This window comes from Corvus cornix, chromosome 13 (assembly GCF_000738735.6).
Source record: "Corvus cornix cornix isolate S_Up_H32 chromosome 13, ASM73873v5, whole genome shotgun sequence".
NCBI lineage: Eukaryota > Metazoa > Chordata > Aves > Passeriformes > Corvidae > Corvus > Corvus cornix.
The window spans coordinates 654,687-681,647 of NC_046343.1; the positions used below are offsets into that span (position 1 = coordinate 654,687).

Consider the following 26,961-nt stretch of genomic DNA (forward strand, 5'->3'; position numbering starts at 1 on the left):
ACAGAGCAGGCTCCAGCTTGCCAGAGACCTGGCACATCCTCATCCTCTAAAACATGTTTAGTTACAGAACGCAGGAACAGAATGAAGATCAGCACCAACATTCTGCAGCCTTGCCCACCAACACTTTTAGTTCTTCAAAATATTAACATAGAAACATAAAAGGCTCTATAGGCTTTCTTTACTATACCAAATGAGACTAAAACAGTAAAGCACACATCAGAGACCAGCCCCTTAGTGCCAGTGGGATGTTGTGCTACAGCTACAGGACTACTGCTTTATCTTAAAAGAGCTCAACAAAATGCTAAGCAAACTGTTTATTCATCTTAAAATTAAGAATATTGTTTCAAAACATCATAAAACATGCATGCAGTTTTGAAATATGAAGCTTTCTAAGCCATGGCATTTGAAATATTTGTTAGAAACCAAAGAGTTTCCAGCTGTTACTACAGAAGTCTCTAAGGTAAGGGTATCCCCAAGCTCTTGCACAAATCACCTGTGCATGGATGTATTCCACAGGATGAGGTGCCACACTGCCAGGAGCACCGTGGCACCACTGCCACACAAAGCTTCACCTGAGGCCACCACCACGGGCTGCAGGAAGATGCTCCTGCAGGAGCTGCCAGCGGCACCCCTCATTCCCCGATTCCCTCTGGAGCTCCTGCCCACCTGTGCAGCTGCCAGTGGGACCAGCTGCAGCCTTGCCAGCTCCCAACTGGGCAGGAGACAGGAGGGCACAGCCAATTCCCTCCCCAGGAACCAATGGCACTTCAGGCCTTGGTGCTCTAAAGCACAGCTTTCATTTCACTCGGGTGCCCTGTACACAGCACAGCTGTTGCCAGCTCACTTTAAATTTTAAAAAGAAGATTAAAATGTCTTAAATAATTGAGTCTAAAGCATCTCACCAAGGAGTAACATCTTCAGATCCCAGCTGTGGATTGTGAGCTCTGTGTGTCTGCACACAGGGACTCGCTTGACAGTCAAGTATCCCCCAGAACTCCGATGTGGGGTCACAGCCACCAGCACGAGGTGCAGGGCGTGTGCAGCCCAACACTCCGGCCAGTCTGTGTCAAGTGGGACGTCAGGCTCTCTGCTGGCACAACTCACCCCAGGGACATGGCAAAAGGCTGTGTCCTGGCCAGCACAGGAGCCGTTTGGTCACCGTTACCTGCCCACAGTGCCTTCCCTGATATCCTTAACCCCCGCTACTCCTCTCTGCCGTCTGAGAAGTGTTGGCACGGGATTTACTCACTGAGATCAGGCACAGGAATAAAACCAGCGACTGGAACAGCTGGCTGCTCCATCCCCATCCCATAAGCCGTAACTCCATGAGGCAAAATCAAACATTATATATACAATTTAAAACCCTTACCTTAAAGATTTCTGTAAAGTTGATTCTCCCTAAGTAATGATTTTGGACAGACTGAGAAAGCTTCAGGTTAAACGCCTTAAATTTTCTTTTATGTTTTAAGCACTTTCAAAATCAAAGGAAAATAAGGCTGAAAACATTTCAGGTGTATTTAGAAGTCTTTTTTTTTTTGGCAGTTAACACATTGCAGGTACAACTCTCATCACTTCACAAGGAAAAAAACTAAAAAAATGTAAAGTACCGGAACTGCGGGAGGCTAAAGTCACCACACAGAGATACCAATGCTTTCCTCACTAGGGAATCCCATAATATTTGCGTGTCAGTGATTGACAGCTGTCAGACTGAACTGATTGACAGGCCGCACAGCACATAACTGTAAAGTCTATCCACTTGTTATAAAACAGAATACATAAAATGGTTACAAAAGGCTTTTGGAGAAAAAAAACACATTATTCAAAGCAAACAAATACAATGTCTTCTGTTAACTTTTCAACTTTATAACAATCATGCAACAACAAGACTAGTATTTATTCTTTAAAGTCTTCAACTGCACTATTAAGCTGCAAAAATGCTTTAAAATTCCATATTCACAATCAAACTGCAGTATGTAAAATCTAGTCTTGAACAATATCAGTTCCCCTCTGAAAGCACAATCATTTATGGAAAACAGCAGCGATAAGGCAACGTTTGTGAAAATCAAATTACATCAGAGCACCCAGATTTTAAAAATACACAAAGCTTCCTGAAGAATGAAACTGTCCCCAAATCTGACCTGTCCCCCAGCACTTCTCTCTCCTGCAAGCATTCCAGGTAGGGAAGTCTGCAATAACTTCATACTACATAATAAAAATTGCAAACTTCCACATGTCCAAAATGATTGGCCTTCAGAGGTGACCTTCTCCACTCACACACACACAGGGACGTGGCAGTAAGTGGCCCCAGGTTTTGGTGACCCCATTTGATGTCCCATCTCCAGGGGGGAGAGCTGCTCCCCACCACCGGCAGTGCAAGCATGTGACACTGGGAGTTCATTAATCTGTCATAGCTGACCTTTATATCTAATAAGCAGCAGTTTATACATAAGATCTACTTATTCAAAGATTAAAAAGTCCCTCCCTAAGTGCCTGCTTTGAGATGGAAAAGGAACTGTTTGAAACGTAAAGAGACTACCCTCAGGAAATTGCAAGTCCTGCCTGCCCCCACTGAGGGAACAGAGAGGTAACAACCAGCTCTGGGGTTCCAGCCAAACAGGGTAAGACTCCTTTTCCTTTTCATGTGTCAGGATAAAGGAACTTAATAAAAAAAAAAAAAAAAAATCAAGCATTACTTCAGTCAAGAAGATAATGTTACTGCTTGGGTAAATGAAAAAATCAGTGTCATTGTTTAAGCAAACTCAGCTTCACAGGTAATCAAAATTTAGTTCTAGATATTCTAAAAGTCAGTAAAACTGCAAACTTGAAATTGTTCAGAAAGGCCAGGGGGACACCCCTGAAGTGTTTGCCTGTAACACTTCTAGGAAAGTGCAGGCCCATGTCTTGGGGAAGGCTCAGGGAAACCAAGCACTGGCTCTGTCCCATCTCACTCACACCACTCACACTGCTGGAACTCAAGAGTCCCCTTACCTTCTCTCCCCTGGTCTTCGAGTCTTCCTTCTCCTTCTTTCTTGCCGCTGTGATAAACTCATTAAACAAGGCCTCTCGATCTTTCATCTTTTCAATTGCCTTGAACCTCGAGTCTTTAGCATGCTTGGCTGCAAATTCACTAAAAGTAGTTCTGCAACAAAATGGCAAGTGAACTCATTTGGCAGAGCTGTCTGGGCTGGGAGGCAGGTTCAGCAGGGAAGTATTTCCTCTGCTGCAGTACATGCCAGAGCACAACTTAAAAAACCCAAAAGGCAAATCCTATGGTCTCACTTCAGAGTTGCTCGACCAATGAACTCTATAAAAGGAGTCAGCACTCACACAAGAGGTGTTTGTCAGAGACTTACAAGGGTGGGTTGGTTTGTTCAGATACAGCCACCTGCAGAAGGGGCAGGTGTAGAGAGAGATTACAGTGCAACCAAGGAGAAGAAATGAAAAAAAACTCAGTTGTCTACAAAACTCTTCTTTTCTGTGGGTTAGCAGTTCAGCCACCAGTCTGTCCAGGTATTTCACTGTGAAACCAAAAATCTCAGGTGCATTCACTTGCAGCCAAACCATGCTAAGAGTTTACCAAGAAAACCGGCCTTTGGTAGGAGTCCCCACAGAACACTGGCTGTACCAACTCTTCCCCCTGCAGTGCACATTGCGGAGCCTGAGCTTAAACCACACAGAGCTGAAACCCCTTGGAACACTATGGGCAGAGGCAGCAACACTGGGCTTTCAACCCATCATCCCACAGCGTTTCCCTGACCATTCTCTCACCTCCAGGGCCAGATTCCAACCTGTGCAGTAGGTACATTACTGCCACTTACCTCGGAAAAAAATCACTACTGTGCTTTTTCCAAGCTCTGATGCAAATCTGGCCCCAAGAATACGTGAGACACTTATAATCATACGAATGTTTTCATCACAGCATGGAAATAATTAGACTTGGAAAATCCAGCCTACTGTTGCTGTAGGGTAAATTGAAACAAGAAGAGAATTTGGTAGCTTATTCAAAAGGATTAGAAAGTGAATGTACAGCTAGATTGAAGAACAAGAGCTGCTCAAGTGAAGTGGAACACAAACTCTTGAGCATGTTGGACTGAGATAGATGATAAAAAACCAGTCTGGCACTCACAGAAGTACAGCCATATCTTTAGACAAACACTGAAACCAGAAGACAAAGGATAAGATTAAACAAGACAGTATTTCAGCTGGAAGTCTCTTTCCCACCCCAGCCCATAATCAGGTAAAGAATCAGTCCCAACATGACACACTGGAGATATGCTGAAAGCTGAGGGTACTAAAGCTAACGTAACTGTTTCTTAAGGCATTTCCATGCCTCCAGTCTTCCAGCCTACTACTGAGTTATTAGTCAGCTCTGAAGCAATTTAAAAGTTACCATTAACACTGTCACTAAAACAAGTCACTGGAAAAAACTGAGCTGAAGTGAAACAAATGAGCTGTTATTTCACTGGAAAAGAATTAATGCCAGATGAGCCAAGAGATGCTGAAAGAGGACGCTCTGGAGTTTATCTGGTGACATAAGCATGTATCTCATGACCTCTACATGCGGAAGCTGTGAAACAAATAACGCCAGCAATGAAATCTTGAACATACATTCACTGTCATGCCCTCGCTCTTACTGCTGCCAGGGGTCTGCATGTGAGGGGGGCGTAATCATTGCTGTATTAAAGCAACCAGAACATTTTATCATATCATCAACACAGTTTGTGACAAGAAAACCATCCCTTCAGCCCCCTCCAAGCCCAAGAAACCTCCCCAGTACTTCTCAGAGACTTATTAAGAAGAAACAGGGTTATTAAAGAAACTTGTGGTGGATCCAAGGCCTTTCTCACAATCCAGGCAGCATGCTGGGGATTTCTTAAACTTGAAATATGTAAATCACTATAAATGTGTAAATCATTATAAATCACAAGTTGTATTATTTCATGGATTAGGTGAATACAAGCAGACAAAGGAAGATTTCAACAATATCTCACGGTTTTTCTCCTCTTTGCTCATTTTGAACAAGGTTAATCAACCCAATACCACCCAACACCCTGCGTCCTAGTAGAGCTTATGCACATGAACCACAAAGAAGCTCCTACCTTGGATTAATCTTTGCTTCTTCCATCATTTTCTTGAAATCCTCCTTGGCCTGCATTATTTTATTTTTCTTCTCCTTGCGTTCTTCCTCTGCTCGGGTTTTCACATACTGATCAAACACCTACAGAAACACCAGTCACCCACAGCAAACACACAACTGACACACAGAAGCTCTTGGGATGAGGGAGGAAAAATCCCACTTCTTTCCCTCTCCTGTTTCCTTTCCTCTCACCACAGAATCAACACAGAGGAGGCAGAAATCTTAGACACTTTGTATTTCAATATGGAAATAATCCAAGCTGCTGCACATGCAGGGCGCTGTACCTAACACATCATCTGAGACCTAGGAAGAAGTTCTTACACACTCCAGTTAACATTTTCCTGGGTCCCATGTTTCAGACACTTCCCATGTTCTCAAAGCTTTCCATTTCCCTACGTTCACTCGAAGAAAAGCTGCTGAAGCGAGAACTTGCTTAGCAATAAAAATGCACTTTAGTTTTCCCACTAAACACTTTTTTAAAAGAAAATAGCTAGACTACTTATTATGCCAGTACTTTGACACGATACTGATGACTCTCACTATTTCATTCAGGTTTCAGCAGTGCTCTGTAGACATACAACTTCCACTGTGTTAAAATAAGCGACCTTCCAACAACAGGAAATAAAGCAACTATCAACACTTTTCCCTTGTGGGTTTCTTCCATTTCCAAGCAAACCTTAATCATGACAAAAATCCCTTGCAGCACTCATTAGTCTGAATGGTTTGCAGAAACAAAGACTGAGGATTCAGATAAACCTGTAGTAGTTGTCTCTAGATGGGAAGTGAATTTGACTTTTTTTACCTGTTTCCTTTCTTTTGGGTTGAGCAGCAAATAACGAGGATCAAACACAATCTTGTGCAGCTCTTTCTCCCATGTTGAAAAGGCAGAGACCTTTAATTAAACAAAGACGAATATACAAATTATACAGGAGTTGTGCAGTTTTCCTTGAAAACACTAAGATGTGATGAAAAGAGGGAACCAAACTCATCCTGGAGTTTTCATCACTAATGGATGACAGAGCCTGTCATAGAAAGTTTCAACATCAATTTACTCTGAAAACTTCTTAAGGATAATACACACTTATTTACTACTGCTGTGTGATGTTAAAAATAAACCGTACATTGAAAGAAAGCCCTGAGAAGCTGTATTCCATAGGCAGCTGGAACCACTTTAATTTCTTAGTTACTATCCAAATTTATATTCAGCTAGTCTAATTTATCAAAATTTATTGGCATCGAGTAGATTTCAGATTTAGTTAACTAAAAGCAAAAAGTCTCCCATTTAAGGATAAGACTGTACAGACTAGAGTGGAAGTTGCTGCTTTTCTCAGTAGGAACATTTCCGAAGACATTAAGGATGTGTCCAGTTTGTGTGTCCTATTCATCTTCAACAGCAGTTTCCACTTAGGTAATTACTTAATTTCGGGAAAAATTGAGGGGCTGGGGGGGGGGGGGTGGGAAATCTGTCTTGACCCTGTCATTTCAGTTACACAGAAATCAAAGCTTTGCTGTAAGTTTCTTTGAAATCTGGAGTCTTGTACCAAGACCATTCATTGATCAGAGGAAGGATGAGATTGTTTCCACGCACAAAGTGTTGCAGGCTTGGAATTCACCAAGAACTGAGACCTCTGCATGAACCTCCCTCTCTCCCTTCTCACACACACACATTTGTAATCTGAACCTCCCTCTCTCTCTCCTCACACACACACAGGTTCCTGACCCCTCTTTCCAGCAGCATGTCCTTGAATTGCTTCATCCGAGCCTCCAGAGGGACGATGGCTCTCTCTCGAGCAGCTTTAATCTCAGCCTCCATAGCAGCCTCCTTCTCGGAATCAATGTCTTTGATATCATCTTTCCTGAAAAAAACCCAAACATAAAGTTTAAGTTGAGAAGTAAAACGCCAGCCCTGGAGGTCAGAACCTGAACCATACCAGGACAAGGTAGATATCACTGATCATACCAGAAGAACAGGCTTACAATCCATGAAAGCCATTCTCAGAAGTGCACGTGAATGCTTTCACCCCCAGAGCTCAGGAGCCAAGGTATTCCAAGCAACTTGAGTGCCAACAGATGACTTCAAAGCAATCAGCACACTCTGGTTGTATTCAAAGGTCTTACCAGACATGCAGTAGATTTTACATCAACAGCACTAATTTTCTCATCTTCTGAGTGGGCTGTGAGGCACTAAGGGAGTTTGCTCAGTTGGGAACACCTCACAATCACTACACCAAAAACGCTGAGACACAGGTGAGACCTCACCCATCAAAGAGCTTCTGGAGAAGCGGGCTGATTTAGGTTTACTAAGAGCAAATGCACTTCATCCAAAACAAACCCCCGGTCCTTACTGCTAACAGCTCCATGATCCTCCCTCAGAGGACACAACCACAAATAACATGGTGAAACCACTTTTAAAACACCATGTATATCTCATATACCACTTCCAAAAGGCAAACCAGACCAAAAGACATTAGCCAAACCTGCAAACCTTTGTAACAGAGTGAAAATAGAGGAACCACCATGAAAATCTAGGTGGCTGGATTATTTTGACAACAAAGTCTTGGGCCCAGAAATTAATGAACAACAGAAGCAAGCTATTTAAGACACACTACACTCAAAATATTCTTCGGATTCACCAACTTACACCATTGATTTCAATTTCAAATTATTTCCAAAACATATGCTATTTCCTCTCTGCATGAGTCTCAGGTATCTCAGGAAAATATCAAATACCTGAGCTGCTGAGCAGCAGAAAGCTGATGACTCTCTTCACCAACCCTCTCAGTTCCCATTCTACTCTGCTGGACACAACATACATGCTCAAGTAACAAACTTCAGTTATTTTACCTACACAGATCACTTGGTATTGAAAAAGCAAAAACTTACTTGCGCTTTTTTATTTTAATAGGCTCATCTTCATTTGCTTCCTCTGCAGCTTCATGCTCTTCTCTAACTGTAACAGATTTCAGTAAGACTTTAGATTTTATATTGATGAAAATTTTTAAACTTATGAGTGAAACCTAATGCACAAACCAAGGACAACAAGTGCAGCAATTGTGGTCTGACATGTGGTTCTCAGTCATTTTCAGAGTACCACTATGGGAATTTGGGGACAGGACTGGTGGACTTCAGCCAACTTGAAATTTAAAATGACAAACACTGAGCTCTTATTTTTAGGGGAAAGCAACTCCAGCTAAATAGTCTAATGAAGCACATTTGGATCTACCTGATTACCTGCACTTTGCTCTCCTCCAACTACAAAGCCCACATGTCATCCCTGACCCATTTCCCGTAACTCAGGCCAGACAGAAATCTCATTTCATCTCAGCAGCCTTTTGAACATTCTCTGCTCTTGACAGCTATTTCCAAACTCTATTCCAACTGATGATCTCAAAGTTAACTCTTCTGTGAGAGTCATTGTACATTATGATTAATCTTTTCTGGTCTCTTTCTTACAAAGCAAACACAGTCCCTTTTTTTCAGTCAGTAAAAACTGTGGGGTTTTTCAGCCTGTTGGCATTTAGCAAAACAGTTAACCTTGTTAGTATCTACTTTCTTCAATGGGCTATCTTTTCCCCAAAGGACTCTGCAATCTGCATTCCACATTTCTACACCTTTTCAGTATGTCCTTATACTCCTGTCACTTATTTAAATGTTACAAGCTTTGGAAAGCAAAGTGGTAAGTTATATTTAGGCTTCCTATGAAGGCAGTAAGATTGCTCTTACTAAGTTTTTTTCCTTCTTCCATTCCTTTTTTGTGAGGAGGTTCTTGGATAATTTTGTCCACATCAGCTCTTCCAATGAGGTCATCGGGTCGGTCCCACATGGACAGTCGGGTGGTGGGGTTGTAGAAGAACACACGCTCATCACCAGTCCACACCACACACCTGGAGATGTGACAGGAAGGCTTGGATTACCTGCACTCACTGTGGGCTTGTTACTGTGTTCACAGACTGAAGCATGAAGGCCACAGGCAGACCCAGCTTACACTGACTGCACAACTGCCAGACATTCCCACTGCCCAACTGCGACCCTGAATTGCTGCTTTTCTCTGCTGCCAGATTTGAAAATACAGTAATTAAAATTTGAAATTGAAAATGAAATTTTAAAAATGCTTTTTTTCTCAGGAGCCTGAGGATGCTCAGTTCTTCTCTGAAAAAAAACCACTTTAGACAGTGGAATTAGATTTTGGGATAAAACATACCTCATCTCTCCAATGCCACAAAAAATACAAGAAAAAGCAACCTAACAATCTTGCCAGAATTTTTTATGCAATGGGATAAAAGAACCACAGAGACAATTTAGAGGCAGACAGTTTTAAGTATCAAACATTAATAAAAACCAGCGACAGCTAAACTGTTAAAATGAAAACAGTATCCCTTTCCCATCAGGACTTTTACCTTTGTCATGCAAACACACAGAGATGATTTACGTATATTACATCAAGAGTCACCTTCCTCATGACATCCCATGGGCACCCGAGCAGTTTCTGGGCCAAGTTAAAAAAAACACCCAAAAACCTTGTTTTGGCCAGCAGCTGCAGCTATTTGTTCCCCAAGGCACAGGGCAAGATTTTTTTTTGGCCAGTATTTCATTCCAGATCAGGTGGAACTGGTGGCAGAGGCTGGGATATGAAGTCCTGGTAAGGGACCCCCAGGACTGCAGGCACGGGTGGCAGAACAGCCAACGCACCCCGCAGAGTGCCAGGAGAACGGGCACGGAGTGAGCAGCGCTGGCCAGAGGAACCTGGCACTGCTGGGGACAGCAGCACACGAAGAGCACACTCTTCACACACCATCCCTTGTTCTAACATCCCAGCAACCTCCCTGGTGGTTCCAGCAACAGCCGTGTCAGTCCCACAGGAGCAGTTACCTACCACGGGGTGCCAGGAATAGGGGTGGTGGCAACTGGCTTGGCCTTCTGAGCTGCCTTCTCTTCCTCTGTCATTTCTTCCTCTTTTGGCTCCTCAAGGAAAAAACGAGTTTGAGGATCAGGCAATGACAGCTGGCTAGTTATTTATTACACAGTAACCAACTTGTTTTACTGAAACCATGCTGACAAGCGGCTCACAATGACACCTCATCCATGCCTAGAACAGAAGCACTGGAATTGCAACAGCAGCTGCTACTCCAAAATCTCAATTCCAAAACCTCTAGGCATTAACTTTTGACTTCAGCAAAACCTTAATTAAATACCTTCCTAGATCTGCATGAATCCTGGAAATCCAGGAAGGCCCGGATACAAGTGCAAGGGTGTATTTTCTGACAAAGAAATTTTCATTTATTCTTATTTGATAATGAGACACAGTATGAAGCAGTGAAAACCTGAAATAATCTCTGTAGCAGAAAGCAGCAAACTGGAAACGACCTCAGAAGTAAACAGAGTGGAACGGCAGCACAACCCAGCAGCTGAATTTTGTAGTTTTGCCTATAAACTACATTGAAGTTCACAGAAATCAGGATAAAAGCTTTAATTTTTATTGAAACACCCCTTAGCATCCTCAGAAACTGCTGTTCAGCACAGCAAAATGTCTCCAAAAGGAAAAGTTACTTTTGTTTACTGAGAACACTAGAGCCCTTTCTAGTACATGTGTTCCTAACAGCCTCAACTTAGCAGCTACAGCACAGGGGGAACGTGTGAGCTTTGTGTCCAACTGTTCAAAACAATGAAGCAATGAAATAGAGAAAAAACTATTAAATATTTCAAACATTCAGGAGAAGCTGCATTTTCTGAGACCCTTAAAATCAGTGAGAGAACACCACATCTGTGTAATGAGCTAACTTCTGTCCCGCGTTCTCACCCATGTAATGAGCTAACTTCTGTCCCGTGTTCTTACTAACTTCTTAAATGACATATTCTGTATGTTTCTTTTGAATGTTCTTTTTTTCTTATGTAAAAAAATTAACAAAATAAAGAAAGATCTGAATCCAAAAAGGGAGGCTTTCAAATCCCCTCAGGAATTTAAGAACTGGAATTACTAACCATGGCTCCTGCCAACCTGCCTGAGCTAAGATGCAGCCACAGCTGTGGGATGTGAGACTTCAGACTGGCTTTTGGGTTTAAGGTCTTTTACCTCCTTTATCAGTTCTTTCATAGGTTCTTCTTTTGGCTCTTCTTCTTCTGTCTCCATTGGCAAAGGCTCCTCCGAGGGCTCTTTAATAGGTTCTTTGACCTTCTCTTCCATTTTTTCTAAATAAAGAAGAGTCTTCTTGAGTATTACTAAGAAACCACTATAGAACCACAACAAATTTCTTTTTATCAGTATAATTTTCCAAATACAACACCAACCCAAACCTTCTTTTCAATATATTCTCACCACTTTCTGTCCCTCTTGGGCAGTGTCTGCTTATAAAGTCGTAGTTATCGCCTGTGCCAAGATCTACTTGGTACTGGAAAATGAAAATATTGTGAGGCAGCTATTATACTAAAAGGCTGACTAAAGGGTACCAACAGAAATGCTAAACCAATAACAATTATCAACCAACAGTGCAACGCTGAAGACCACTTTCACATTTTAAATGCTGTGGGGGGAAAAAAAAAAAAAAATCAGAGACAATGCAGAATTACCTGCGGATTTCTCTGCACTCATTTACAGAAAGTAAAAAACACATAATCTTCTCTCAGCAAAATTGGTATTTGCTGTCTTAAGATACTTTCATCTCAGTAAAAAGACCTATTATCTAACCTGAATTATTAGGAAGATGGGCATTAATTGAACCAACAGCGTAAGCGTCCTGCATATATCTAAACAAAGACTTCTTGTAACTAAAAATTCAGGAGACAATAAAAGGCACAACTGTTTGGATTTGTTTTCTCACAAGGCTTTATAAACTGAGTAAGAGCCACAGGACTTCTGCCCCTTCCTCCTTATTTACGACACAAGAGCAATTTCCCTCTCATATAACACCACCCATGGATCTAATGTGCATTTACATGAACACGAGTCACAGAATACGACCTGAACACAACGTAGGGATGTGGACACGGGGAGGTGACATTATTTTACTTCATATTCCAAATCTGTTTATACATTTAGTTTTCCAGGATCTGAAATTCAGCACAATGATCTTCATTTTTCCCTGGTCTACAGGCCTTAGAATGACTGACTTTTCCCCTCAATTCCCCTCACTCTCTGTCTGTAACTGGAATCTTCTCCAGCACATGTGCAGGTGAGGTACTCACCTTCTACTGGCACAGGAACATGCATTTACCCTAGGCACAGGATTTGGAAGCAACTCTAGGACCAAACACTCTTACAGTACAGTGGGAAACAAGCTGCAACTTTCAGACTGAAGATCAACTCATGTGTTTCCTTATAATCAGAACTTCAAAATATTCTTCAGGGAGATCAGGGACTAGAAACACTCCCACTCGCTTTTTCAAACACGACCACTGATGATGCTTCTGAGCCATGTCCCCAGTATAGAGCTGTAGTAAAAAAAAAAACAAACCCAAGTACCTTTTTCCTTCAGTTCTTGGGGTTTTTCCCATGTGGACTCAAGAGTCCTGTTGTTGTAGTAGTAAGTCTTTCCATCTGCTGTTTTGTACTCTGTCCACTCGGAGACCGCGGCGGCTCCGGCCAGCGTGGCAGGGGAGGCGGCGATGGCCACCTGCGGGTGGATCATGGGCACGATGGGGGGGGCCATGCCCGGCAGGACTCCTGGGCAAAGGGAAAGAAAGGAAAAAGGAAAGAAAACAGTAAGTGACAATGCAGGGCCCTAAGGACCAACACCTAGCACGTTACTGACTTAACTTAAAAATATTCAACCCATAGAAATAAAAGAAGGATTGTTTTCAAAGTTAAATTGGAAAGCAAGGCATTGTTACCAAATTTCCTTCCTGTGTTCTGCAACCAGTAATGCCCATTCCCAGGCAAACTGGATTTTAATTAATTTAATTTTAATTAATGTGTAATTCTGCAAAGCACAAAGCTTGTTAGCTTTTAGACACTCCACTATTTTAAAATTAGGTACTCTATTTATTAAAAAAGTCTTTATCAGGTGTCTGTAGCAAATAATTGGGTTTTTTTAAGTCTACTGCACTGCTTAATTATGCTGTCATTGTACAAGATATTCCTATTGCTCTTAAAAAAGGCAAGAGTGGATTGAATTTGAGCCGTAGAATGTAGAACAGAACTCTGATAAATCTTAAATACTGGCATTAATTCAGAGCCTTGGATAAAACCTGATGAGAATGAAACAGTTTCAGATTTTTGGGTTTGTTTGTACTGCAAACTGATTGAAAAAAACCATTTTGTTGAAATCCTAAAACAAAATGGAAAGTAAATATCCAAAGATAAGAAAGCCAGAATGCTGCAGTATCCTACTATCTCTCCACTCATCCCAACAAACTGAGTATAATGAACAGATCTGGAACGACAAGTTCTAGAACAACCAATTGGATAGAATTGGAACTACAATATCATAAATTTGAGCCTTTAATATTGAAAAAGTCTCATTTTAAATAATGGAAATCACACATTACACATTGCCATAACGTGTTCTCAGCAAGTGACTGTTCTTAAATCCACGACTGAAATATGAAAGTTCACACTCAGACGCACAGACACGCACACAACATGCGAGCACAGCCAGCCACTGCACATGTGGAGCAGGAAAACAAAAATCCACACAAGAAACTAGGAACTAAGTATGGGCATGAGAGTCACAGTTATTACAGAACTCAATGGTTACAGAAAACTGTACGAGAGTTTGGGTACAAAATAAGCTGACACTAACAGTTATTTGGGAAAGTTATCTCCTGACCAAATATGGTATTTGCATTTATACTGGTTTTGAAAATAAAGTATATGTCATCATTCAAGTGGGGAAGCAAATAAAGAAATAAAAGAAACAACCACATTCACTACCATGCCAACTTACAGACAAAACGAACTAGGATGGGTTTGGAAATTACCGGTCTTGGTGGTAGCGACTGTCTTTACATACGGGCAGCTGACTATTTGCATCATTGCTACACCTGCAAAACGGATAGGAAGCATGTTGGAAAGCTGCCATGGGATGTCAGCTACCACGGGGTGCTATGGACTTCCTGCCACAATTTGGAATGCCATTTGCAGCTGGCAGAGAAGAAGTCTCCCAGCAAGAAAATATGAATTACTTTTGCTCCAACATTTTACGCCAGATCAAATATAAAACTAATTTTAAGCTGCAGCAACAGTCTCTAACTATGTTAAACCAGCTGTTTAGCAAGTTATTGGGATGTCATTAAAAAGAAAAAACATATTTCAGTGAAGACTCAGGGGTTTAAGTTCATCCAAGGGGGAATGCAGCTCCCCTTGTAGGGCAGCACCACAGGAAAATATCCCACTACTGGGGCTGCTTCCACAGGCAGCCTCTGCTGGGACAGACCCATGGGGAGCAGCAGCACAATGAAACTCATTGGCTTTGCGGTTCTCAGTCTGCTGCTGCAGTTAGAGAGCAGAATAAGGGTGGAAGGACAGGTCTGAACTCGTCAGAGCAGCAAAGCAAGGCAGGCTGGACAGCCAAATGCAACTCAGAGGGAAAGCTGAGGGTATGAGGGTCATTACAGAAAGGCTGGAGATGAAAGAAAGGGGGTAAAAGAAATCAAAGCAATGAAGCTGCAGACAGAGGTACACAAAGCTGCACTAGGTCAGGGGCATTTTCTTTATTTTTCATTATCGAGAATGGCATGAGCTGAAAATGCTTTAAAAGCCAAAACTCGCCCTCAAAAAGGTGGCAGCATGCACTGGTCTGCTCTCCAGCTCAGTAAGAAATAATACAAAAAGGCACAAAAAGGCAAGCAGCTCATCCTCTTTGACAGATCCAAATCAGTGGGACATCAGACAAGGCTGAGGGGAGTGCATTTCCAAAACCTCCATTTTGGGTGTGGAAGGCAACTGTAGAAGTGCTCTCTGGCTGGTCCAGTCTGGATGCTCAGAAACTGAAACACTTCCCTTCAAAAGTTCAAATTCATTACGTGAGGTGGGAAATGCTCCAGTGGAAAGTGAAATTAAACCCCTGTTTAAAACCAAAGTAGTTTCTGGGTTTGGTCATTAGAGATCTAGTATGGAAAGCAAACATAAATACTGCCAATTTATTTGAAAATAAATTTGTGAGAAGACAAAATTGTAATGCTTTCTAAAAATAATTTCAATGAGAGAATTGCAGCTAGTTTTATTTTTAAAAGTATTGAATTGAGACATAAAAACATTGACTCAAACAGCATTGATTGAAGTGTTTGTCTAAACTAGAAGGGTGGTCATGTTATGTACTTGACAACGGATCTGAAAATTCGTTTTGTTAAGGAAGTTACAGCATGTCTCCAGCACGAGTCGGCATAAATAACACTCTGTGGGATCGCTGGAGTCAGGGATGCTCCAGCGCACATTAGACTGAGCAAATACCCAAGCTGTTTCCGCTGCCAAGGTCATTCCCAAACATAAAACTGACTTAAAACATAGGAATTGAGAGAAAGCAGACTTACTTTTTAAGATCTGAGATTACGAGATATCACTAACGAACTCTTCCATTGCTCCATCTTACTACAGTTTAACAGAGAGATTAACTTTGAAATCACTTGACAGTGGTATTGTTCAGCTCTGTCCCTGTAAGTTCAAATCCTCTGGCTGATATTGTACCTGGTGCTGAAAGCCCCAGCCATCTACAGTCTGACCTTTGTGAGACCTTCTGACATCACTTGATACTGTCTTGGAAGTAATTTGACTACTCTTCTGTTTCTTGTTACTGTAAAATATTTTACAGTTTTCCTTTTCTTTTACAGTGTTTAGAAACCATTACAACCAACTCAGAATTAGCTGAAAGAAGCTGACAGATTTCATTCTGTAACTAAGCAAACTGACAAATGAGACCCACTAGTGGAAGCAGCACTTTGCTGCCAGGTGTCCTTCCTACACACTATGGGTTCCACCTGCAGCCCAGCTCACAGGGAGAACTGGTCAGAGCCAACACTTCTTACCAGGGAAATTCTGATAAAAATCATTTTCAAAAATGAGTTTCAGGAGATTGATGTTCCCACTCTGTCTTTGCTCTTGTACTGTACTACTCCCAAAACTTTTTGATTGAGAGCTCACAATAAAGCCCAACCTGGGCATACACCCAGAATCTCCATTTCCACTGGCACTCTTCTTCACTGTTCTGACCATCCCGATTTTACTCAACAGGTCACACTTGAGCAGATTATATCCCTCACAGTGTGTAAGGACCCTTCATTCCACGCTGAGCCCTTGCTGACAAGGTTAGAAATGGCAGCTGAGAGCACTCAGCCAATCACTTTTAAGGCTTAACCATTTTTATTATTCTTCCAAACCTCACCAATAAACAGACTTCTTTCTCCTACCCTTTATTCATTTGTTGTTCAGCCTGGAGTATCACGTTCAGAATATTATTTGTTTCCTGGTTTAAAACAACGAGTACGACACTGTGATTTCCTTTTCCATCCAAGATTAAAGTAGCTTTGCCCAGTTATTTTAGAATACTATTCTAAAAGCAGAGGCAGCTAAAAGCTGGTTCACTCTTCTAGTCAGCACTTTAACTGCTTTCAGGCTTTTTTCTCTTATCAAATGACTGTTCTGAAGGGTTACTTTTCATCCATCCAATTCAATGCAAGGTAAAGGCCTCCCTCCACATCCCCTGGGTGGCTGCATTAGGAGGACAGCAGGGAAGTCATCCCACTCAGCTTGTACAAAGAGTCAGAAACATGAGGATGCTGCTCAGAGCTGCTTCTTTCTTTTTAAATCTAAAACTAACTTGGATCCAATGCAACTGCAGTCTCCAACCTCCCTCTGCAACACAAAATCAACAGTTCTCGGTGCATGTTTAGTGCCACTGCGCACTGAAACACATCAATTTTGTACCAGAACAGGAACTCAACAGCATCCATGCAAATGAAATGTGGTGTGTAAGTGCTAAGTGTCATTAGTGATCTCCTGGGAGGCCCTCTGCAACAGACAGCGAGTCCAACATTTTGCCAGCCTAAAATCACTTCCTTAGGTATTCAAGTATTTCATAAAAATTTACGAAACTATGATATATCCAGAAGCAGTGTGCTGCCATCCAAGATTCCTCCTCTATGTTCTTTAAACCTAAAGCCTGTGAATAACAACACCCTGGCACCCTAAATGCCTCATTACGGTCCTCAGGTCACACCTCATCACTCAGCATCCTGCCCAGTGGCTGCAGCCTAAGAGAACTGGCAACACCTGATATCACTGGGGTCATGATTTCCATGGTAATTCTTCCTGCTCATCCATGTCCTAGTGAATATTAATGCACAAGACTTAAATCAAGTAAGTAGAAAAAAATTAAAGCAATATTGCAATTAGTAAAATATAGTGCTCAATATTCTTGTTTAAACATTATATGTTTAAATGCAGCTGTTTTCTGCCAAGTATAGCAAAGAACTAGAAATCAAAAAAACGTATGTTCTTTGTTAATATTAAAAAGTCTGTCTGCTAACCCTGAATTCTTTCAGATATACTCTGAGGAGAGGATCCAGGCAAGTTCTGTACACAGTGGACACATGAGTGCAAACAACTGACAACATGGACATGTAGCAGACAAGACAATTACAGTTTGCCAATTTACCTGGAAGTGGAATAGGCATGCCAGGAAGGGGGACACGAAATGGAGGTACCATTACTGGTGGAAAAGCAGGAATTGCTGCAGTTGGTTGAGGTACTGCATGAGGAACTGCAGGAGGCAATGTCTGTGGGACTGGCTGGGGTACAGTCTGCACAGGTGTAGCAGAAGGAGCAGAGGTTGAAACACTGACTGATGGTGTGGCAACTGAAACACCCGAACTCGGGGTCTGGTCTTGTGTGGTAGGTGCTGATAAAAAAACACAAAGAACACCTTGTATCTTAGACACTGCAATATACTGCTGCAAACATACTGGCGCTCTGTTTCCCGGTACATAAGCAGGTACGCTCAGATATAACCAGCAGGAGGACACTCCTGGACAAAAAATACTTTGCCTTCTCTGGAACATTAAATATTCACAAAGGAAGTCAATTTCCAATTTCAATTTGTCCCATTCTTTACACCTAATATGTCTCTACAGCAGTAGCAGGGGTGTATCAAAGGACAACCACAGGCTGAAACGAGGTTCTATTCTGTTCAGAGAAACAGAAAGGGAACATTACAGCAAGTTTCCAATGGCAACAGGCTGTCCTTTTGTTACATGAACACAGATTCTGCTTTTAACAGCAACTGCAGCAGCACGTGCATGACAGCAGTCTGCCTTAAACAATGCTGGGCTGCGCCCTCAGAACAGGAAATGTCAATAAAAATGTGTAAATAAGCAAGGAAATTACTTTTCTTCAAGAGCTGCAAGAACTTTCTTGGTTTTCAGTGCCTCCCAGCAGGAAAACACACAACTGGCACTCAGTTCTATAATCCTTGCAGCATGACTGGTTTCAATTTCAAATTGTTTTAATTGGGAGCAAACAGTCTCACAGCACAGGCCAACAGGAACTAGAGACAAGTCTGCTTAAACTTGTAAGCTCACTCTGTAAGATTTGGTGCAGAGGAGGAGAAGGGGAAAAGAAAAATAAAGAAATCACACCAATTTACAGCCATATTCCAATGCGTACACCGTGCATTTTCTATTACTACCAGAGACATTCCACACAACATACCAGTATTAGCATATTTAAACAAAGATTTTTGATCTTTTGTTAAGCGTTTCAGAAAGGGTGAAAGTTCTTAGCAGTGCCTAACATTTAGGGAAACAGAGCAGACAGTCAGTATGTGATTTGTAAGACCTAAGTAAAATCAGTACAAGGCAAGAATGAAGCTCAGCCAGAAGTCACAGGGTTTTTTTACAGGCCCAAGTCTAAGAGTTATAAAATTATTTTAAATTATAGAATTTCATCACCTAGGCACAGACACCAACAGTAACAGTTCTTGAAAGCAAAGACAAAGTTCAGCAGATAGAACAGGTAGAAGTGGAACAGATTGTCAGCATTCAATATTAGGAAATTTAACTTCAGAGAAGGTGCATAAAGTGCTGCTCCCAAAGCATGACTAGCTCTCCCAAGCCTGACATTGGGTCAAGAGCTAACATTTACCTCCCAACTGACTTGTTACTCGGCACAACAGTTAGAGCAGACCACAGTTCAACACAGCTAATTAACATCATACTGAGTTACCTTTCAAATTAAACAAAAGCCCTAAAATGCTTTGAGCAATACAAGTTCTTTGCTGCTCTAATGATGTGTCCTCCCTCCAGTCTTAATGAAAGCAGAATTGAAGTGTTACATAAATTTGACTCTCTTTGACACACAGATCTGAAGTTTGGGTTAAATGGTGAGTTAAGCTTGACTTGTCTCACCTGTTACAGGAAAAAGATGAATTCCAAAGGATTCAACTCCTACTCCACAGTGGGAGTTGGAAGAGTTCACCTCCTGCACACTCTCTGGCCTGGCTCAGTACACGTGTCTGAGCCAGTGCAGCTACAATGCCCAATGCCCCAGTGCCAGATTCCTGCTCAGCACCAATGCTGTGCTGTCAGTCTGTGGCCCTGCACACAAGACAGGACGCTCTCTGAGCTGCTCCTTCCCCTGCACACCTGGCTTTGGGCACGGGGAGTGACCTCACTCGCTGTTTGCTGCTGCCACACTCACGTGCAAAGAGACCCACAGCACCTAACACACATCTCTATCAAGATGCACCTGAGGCTCCTGGGCAGCACATACGTGCCAAAGTGCAGTGCAAACCACGCTGCCGTGTGCACAGCCATGCATTTATGTGCATGCTGCATAAATTCAGTCCCCTTTCCTTAGTTGGAAAACCCCTACAAGCAAAGGCTCAGTCCATGGAAGCAGCAGTAATCTCCAGACTATCATTCAAAGGTCATAAATGAACAAAAATGGCTCCTAGGACTTTCCTCTTTGTGGAACTCCAGAAAATAGGGACTGAGAAGGCTTAGGCAGAAGAATAATGCTAATAAAAGTAATACAACAAATCTGTGTTACAGATTCTGTAATCAACCAATGCTCACAGACCGGCAGCTCTGAGAGCCGACCTTCTACAGAAACAGATGCCACGGAGAAAATGAGGAAATTGCTACAACTAAACTCCTACCTCAGATCAACGTTTCTTGTGAAACACTTTTTAAAACAATTTAGCTCTATCTGTAGTCAAAAGGAAATAGATGTGTAATAGCTCTGAGATGATGTAATAACAGCAGAAGAAAAATATACAAAGACCTGAAGAATTCTTTGAGATTGGTGGGGAAAAAAGTTTGCATGCAAGGTTCTTCCGGACTAAACACTGTACTTTAAATTCACACTCCACCTCATGCTGAAACAACTTCCTCCTGGATACCAAGGCTTTGCTGCAGCAATTCCCCATGCAGTATCCCCACCACCTGCTCCCAACACCGCGAGGCCTGAGACACCCCCAGGTACTCACTGGAGTTGGTCTGGGACACTGAGGTGGCCGTGGTGGTGGTGGAGGTGGTGGAGGACTGCGTGCTAGAGGAGGTGGATGGAGATGCTGCAGATGCAGGGCTGCTGGTGGTGGGGGTGGAGGCCCCCACAGCCTGGGCCTGGGCTGCCAGCATCGGCGTCAGCTCCGACTGCTGGATGACCTTGACCCCGTCCGGCTTTGTCCACGCTGACTCCCGTGTCCGTGCGTTGTAGAAATAGACCTACGGCAGGAGAGTGGCCCCGTCACACCACAGCTCACCGTAGGAGGAGCGGCCCAGTTCCTCCAGTGGAATTCCAACCCAGCGCCTGACTATGTGACCAGGGCTCACGCAGGACCACCCATGGCTCCGCTGGTCCCGGCACCCATCTCACCTTCCCGTCTGGAGTTTTGTTCTCTACCCAGATCTCCTCAGCTGGGGGCATTGCTGGTGTTCCCGGCGCAGAGACCGGCGGCATTCCTGGAGGGAACATCATACCAGGAGGTGGTGGCATGCTACCCATGGGAGGAGGCATAAATGGTGGTCTCTAAAGGCATATAATAACAATAATGATGATAATGATAACAACAATATAATTTCAAGCAGTTTTCCTTTCTTAGAGAACCAACAGACAGTACACCAGCAGTAAGGACAAGCTGTGCTGGGCTTGGAGGCTTCTCTAACAATCCAGTGCTCCCAGCTCAGGGAATGTGCTTCCTGCCAACCCCCCACCTATGGCAGAACAGCTGAAGCCATCACTTCACTTCTGAGATACAAACATCAAGGCACCTGAAAATGGTGGCATGAACAGAAATGTGGTCAAAGAAAAGTCCTCTCCTGAAAAGGAGAAAATATCTCAATGCAAGGAAGAGAAAGAATGGAAGAGCTGTTCCTGAACAGCTGCTGCTCAGACATCCCCACCTGTGAACCAAATACCCCAGAAACCCAATGATCCTCCCAGGAAAGAAATGTTAAAAAAAAATTACGAGTAAGCGTCCAATTTGTCAGCACAGCTGAGCAGTGGGCTTTATTAAAATCCATTACACACTCCCAAATTTCCCACTAACTAAAATTCTAATTCATGCCAATTAAAATAAAAATAAGATGAAATTGAAATTGCATGTTCACTATCGCATGATAAGAAATCCTGACCTGTCCCGCACACACAGTTACTTGAAAGCCTGAACACCTGTTTCTAACTCAAAGTACATTTAGTTCTTTCATTTTTCTTGTTTACTTGGACTATTTGAAATTCCCTATGCGCAACAAGTACAGTACAAGTACACTTCCCTATAAAAGCAGTTGACAAAACTCACCCAGTTCTTTAGCTTACTCTGCAAACACCTACAACTGCCCTAATTATCCCCATCTCTCCAGCTCTAATTGAGTGACAGCCTCGAGTGCCGCGGTCACCCTGAGCCTGCGGCGGGGCTGGGACAGCCCAGGACATCCATGCCCCAGGGAGGGGGTGGCTCGGTGACAAGCTGCACACACAGGCCCTGAGCTGCAGCCCTGCACCCACGACTGCAGCTGTACCCCTGGCAGCCGCCGGTGCTGCCACGTCCTTGGCTTCTGGCAGGAGCTTCCCCGAGATCCAACTTTCTGCTCTAAGAGTGGTATTTTAAACTGCTCTTTAAATCCATGTACCAAACTAGTAACAATTATTTGCATTAAGTACTATTAAAAAAAGAAGCCAAGAGCGCATGAACAGCATTCTACACAAACAAAAAAAGCCCTCAACTCAGCTGCAGCCTGCTTTCCCTCCCTTGTTCCTCCCCAACAGCTCTTGCACCTGCCACACCATGAGCTTCCTCTTTCTTGCTCTTATAACCTGTAGGAAGAATCCAGCGAGAAGAAGCTCACTTTCCACCTGCTACATCTGCTTTCCCCAATTCAGGAGTAAAATCACATGGGCAGCGAGTGCCAGGTGTGCAGCCAGGGTCCTAGCACATCCTGAGCCCCGCTCTGAACACAGCTTCCCCCATTCTGACCACAGGCCCTTCACCATCACATTTGCCCTCGCACTGGGCACAGGGCAGGGAGTGAAGCCCAGCCCTCAGTGTGGAGCAGAGCACAGTGCCAGCACGGCCTGAGACACCCAGCCATGGCTGGTGCTGGTGAGGAGCTGCAGAGCTCACGGCCCGGCACAACAAACCAGCCCTGTGTGACAGCTGGGAGCAGCAGCACACTCCGGATGTAAATCAAACACAGAAACCAGGGAGATGCCTACAGCCAGGCCTGGGATCCAAAGTAAAGGTTGGTTCTTCAAACTATAATTACAACAGTGGATTTAATCCATTATTTACAGCACGTGGTACCATTCAGCTCCTCAGCCTGCCCACAGCCCATACTGCACTTACACTGCCCTGATGAGAATACATCCTACAAAGCAATTAAATAACAGCACAAGGCAATCAAAACAATCCATTTCTCATTCACAAAGGTGTTGTCCCTTGCAAACTGTTCAGGCCTCTGAAAAGCAGACAAAAGACCTTAAACCTTCCATCAATTTAGCAGTGCCTCGAGGAGCTGAGCAGAAGCTGTATTTGCATACCACAGGTATGCAGTGGTATACAACACCACACCTGAGCCCTGTGTTCTCATCTTGCCCTGCTGTTTCCTTCACCCATTTCAATGTCCATTCTCATACTATTTTCACAAAATCAATTACATTGGAAGAGACCTCCCAGACCATCGAGTCCAACCTGTGCCCAATCCTCACCTTGTCGCCCAGCACAGAGCACTGAGTGCCGCGTCCAGTCGTCCCCTGGATGCCTCCAGGGATGGGGACTCCAGCACCACCCTAAGCCTCCTTTTGACCAGGCTGAGCACCCCTAGATCCCTCAGCTGCTCTCATCAGACTTGTGCTCCAAACTCTTCACCATGCCCTTCTCTGGACATGCTCCAGCACCTCCATGTCCTTCCTGAATTGAGGGGCCCAGAACTGGACACTTCCACGTGTGAAAGCAAACGAAAAATCCCTAAATCCCACTTAACCCAGGAGAATTCCCGTTCCTTACCTGTAGGTGTGGAGGCCCCATGGGCGGGGGGATCCCCCCCGGCGGCGGCATCGGGGGCATGCTGGGGTCAAAGGGGGGTCGGCCGAAGGGGGGTCGGGGGGGCGGAGGAGGGCCCCGCATCATCCCGAAGGGCGGGGGCGGCCGCAGGAGGGGCGGGGGGCCCCGCAGCACCGCGCTGGGGGGGGGCGCGGGGCCGCGGAACCGCAGCGCCTGCTGCTGAGCCATCCTGGGGAGACAGAGGGACACAGGGAACACGGGTCACTGCCATGCGCTGCTGTGATGTAGGAAAATCAGTTGTTACAAGGAACAGGGAAAAACCCAATAAACACCAACAGGGTGTACAAAACATGTCACGTTTGAGTGGGTAAACTCAAGTGTGCAACTACTTCAAGAGCTTGTTGTACTTCACAGTTCAAGGTTGTTAGCTCTCAACTGTGAATCTGTACTCATGAAAATGGATAACCAGAGCTGGGATGGGGTACGCAGCCATTGGGAAGTGCATCCTCCTTTATCTGCTAAAGCTCCCTGAACGTGACCTGGTGCTCTGACTCCTGCCTGCAGGTCCGTCCAGAGCCTCTCCAGCCGCTCGTGCGCGGTTCGGTGGTGTCGGTTCGGCAGCACCAGACACTGCCAGGAGCTCCCGCGTCCCTCGCAGGTGGGACCAGGGCCTGGCCCCGACCACCGCTATCCCCGCGCTGAGCCACCCGGCCTTCCGCACGGGGATCTCGGGAACGGGGAGACAGAAGAAAACTTAGCCTTCGGGACCAGCAAAAGCTCCTCTGCGGCTCTGGGGGGACAGTTTTACCCACCGCTGAGTGCAGTGCAACACAGTGGTCGCATGACGACTCACACTCGAAAAAATCGAAGGTTATGAGACGGTGAGCGGCAACAGACACGGTCTATCCGGACTCCGAGGGGACGCCCCGGCACCTGGTCCCACGCCCGGGAGCGGCCCCGGCCCGGTGAGCGGGAACAGGGCCCATCCCGCCGCACGCGGGGCCGGGAAATGGAGGCGGGAGAGCTCCGGCCGGCCGGCCCACCCGCCCCTGCCCCACCCGCCCCGCCCCCGCCCCAGCTCGCTCGGCAGAACAGCTCCAGCTCAGCTCCGGCCCGCCGTACCGGAGGTCGGTGCCGAAGCGCTCTCCCGCCGCCGCCTCCCCGTCGCCGCCGCCGCCGCCCCGCTCCGCCATGGCCGCCACCGCCGCGCGCACCCGCCCCGCCCCGCGCGGGCCCCGCCGCGTCCCATTGGCCGCCGCGCACGCCCGTCAGCGCGAGCAGAGCCGAGCCCGCCCCGCCATTGGCTGCCGCGCCCGCCGGCTTTGAATGGGGGGAGCCGGGCGCGCCGCGATTGGCTGCGCGCGGGCGGCCCGCGCCGCTCGCGCCTGGGGTCACGTGAGGCGCGACCCGGAGAGAGAACTGGAAGTGACTTCACGCCGTGGAGGGAAGAGGAGGAGCAGCATCCAATCAGCGGTCGGAACCACGTGCGCCAATCACCGCCTGCAGCCGGTGGGGCACGCCCCCCCGAAACCAAATGGGGAATGTCGCGCCCCGTGACGTCACGGGAGCACGGAGCCAATGAACGATCCCGGCGCGGGGAGCCGGGCGGGCGCTGGGGGGCGCCGCGGGGTGAGGGGGAAGCCGTTCTGGGCGAGGGGGAGCCGCCCCTCCTCCGGGGACAGCGGGGGAGCCGCGGAGCCGCCCCTCCTCGGGGGACAGCGGGGCAGCCGGTCCTCCTCCGGGGACAGCGGGGGAGCCGCGGAGCCGCCCCTCCTCCGGGGGACAGCGGGGCAGCCGGTCCTCCTCCGGGGATAGCGGGGGAGGCGCCCCTCCTCCGGAGACAGCGGGGGAGCCCGCTCCTCCTCCGGGGACAGCGGGGGAGCCGCGGAGCCGCCCCTCCTCCGGGGGATAGCGGGGGAGCCGCGGAGCAGCCCCTCCTCCGGGGGATAGCGGGGGAGCCCGCTCCTCCTCCGGGGACAGCGGGGGAGCCCGCTCCTCCTCCGGGGACAGCGGGGGAGCCGCTCCTCCTCCGGGGGCCGCGGAGCCCCGGCTCGGCACTGGCACTGGGAAACCTCCGGATTTACGGATGAACCCTGCGGTGACCCACTGCCTAGACCGCGAGCTGAGCTCTGGGAACGGCGTTGCGTTTGGAATGGGATGGGGCATCAAACACTGCTGGGCAGCTGCCGGCAGCTGCAGCGCTCGTTGCGAAGGAACATCCGAGTGGCAGAGAGCAGGTCCCTCCCCCGGGACGTGTTCCCGGGACACAGTCATGTGGCAGGAGGACGCCAGAGCCTTGTTGAACCGTCGGGCCTTTCCGTCTCTTAACTGGTTTTGTGGTCCCACATTTCCCATTCCTCTCCTCTCAATAAAAAGATGTGTCTTTCTTAAATAATGAAAATAAGGAATTGCTAGGGGGCCTTTGGGCAGTGCTGAGCCACAAAGACTCTTACACACTTTGAGTTCGCTGCTCGGCGGTCTTTATTCATGTGTTTTGCTTGAAGTTGCTGCCACTGTGAGGATTTGGGACAGGTCAGCGGGTGCTGGGGCTCCCCGGGAGCCTGTGTGTCCTGCTCCATCCCAGCGTGTCCTGCTCCATGTCCAGGGTGACAGCAGCTCAGGGAGTCGGGGCCCTCTGTGGTCCGCGGGAGGGAGATCTCTGCCTGGCTCTGCCCGCAGGGTGAGGGGCACAGTGCCTGCTCCGCTCTGCCAGGGGAGAGGAGATGGAGTCGAGTGTCTCTCCCGCCGTGTCCCGACCGCATCCTCCCATCAGCACTTCTGATGGCAGAGATTAAAACAGGTTTTGCCCACGATGTCTCAAATCCTCCATACACAGTGGGGCTACCTGTCTTCCATGCCTCTTTCATCCTCTTGTTATCTCCCTGTTCCAGGGTTGTCTCCATGTTTTATTGATGTCAAGCTAGCAGGAGGGAGCAGCTGCAGGGCCCTCTCCCAAGTTCGGGGGGACTGGTGCGGCTGCTGTACCCCAGCCCCGCTCACCTTTGTTTTCTCAAAATATTCCAGTCAGGAATTCTCAGACTGCAGCTCCTCCAGGAGCAGTTAATGGTGAGCTGCAAAACACGAATCATTTTGACGAATCTGCTGGCAGCTCCCTGTGCTGCAGGACGTGGCTCTTGGCAACAGTACAATTTACTGTGATTGATATGCACTTCCCTGGATTTCATTAAAACCCGGAATTCCAATGGCTCAATTCACTGTTTGCCTGGACACCCTCCCTAACTACCAGTGGACTCCGGGGGTGTAGGTACGAGGGGACCAACTGGCAGGCTCGTTCATCCCCTCAGGGAGCTTTGGCACTGCTCCCAGAGCTGGGAGGTTATCACTGGCCATGCTCCTTGGGGAACGGGGCTGTGGCAAGCACTGGAGGCAGGGAAAATC

General features: G+C 46.0%; 1 protein-coding gene across 5 annotated transcripts in view; it reads right to left on the bottom strand.

The window, feature by feature from the left end:
- TCERG1 (transcription elongation regulator 1) overlaps positions 1 to 24,764 on the bottom strand; it is a 30,623-nt gene extending 5,859 nt beyond the window's left edge. The window contains exons 1-15 of one of the 5 annotated variants that reach the window (XM_039559804.1): positions 24,685 to 24,764; positions 23,566 to 23,791; positions 20,940 to 21,092; positions 20,551 to 20,788; positions 17,722 to 17,964; positions 14,051 to 14,113; positions 12,594 to 12,794; positions 11,208 to 11,323; positions 10,011 to 10,096; positions 8,861 to 9,021; positions 8,021 to 8,087; positions 6,858 to 6,993; positions 5,940 to 6,029; positions 5,100 to 5,218; positions 2,989 to 3,139 (exon numbers count right to left, since the gene is read on the bottom strand). In XM_039559804.1, coding sequence (XP_039415738.1) covers positions 2,989 to 3,139; positions 5,100 to 5,218; positions 5,940 to 6,029; positions 6,858 to 6,993; positions 8,021 to 8,087; positions 8,861 to 9,021; positions 10,011 to 10,096; positions 11,208 to 11,323; positions 12,594 to 12,794; positions 14,051 to 14,113; positions 17,722 to 17,964; positions 20,551 to 20,788; positions 20,940 to 21,092; positions 23,566 to 23,791; positions 24,685 to 24,755 — 2,121 coding nt within the window. In that variant the 5' untranslated portion in view covers positions 24,756 to 24,764. Of the gene's footprint in view, positions 1 to 2,988; positions 3,140 to 5,099; positions 5,219 to 5,939; positions 6,030 to 6,857; positions 6,994 to 8,020; positions 8,088 to 8,860; positions 9,022 to 10,010; positions 10,100 to 11,207; positions 11,324 to 12,593; positions 12,795 to 14,050; positions 14,114 to 17,721; positions 17,965 to 20,550; positions 20,789 to 20,939; positions 21,093 to 23,565; positions 23,792 to 24,684 lie in introns of all 5 variants that reach the window. The other 4 variants (XM_039559803.1, XM_039559807.1, XM_039559805.1 and 1 more) reach the window with 4 other exon arrangements.
- Positions 24,765 to 26,961: the final 2,197 nt, after the last annotated feature.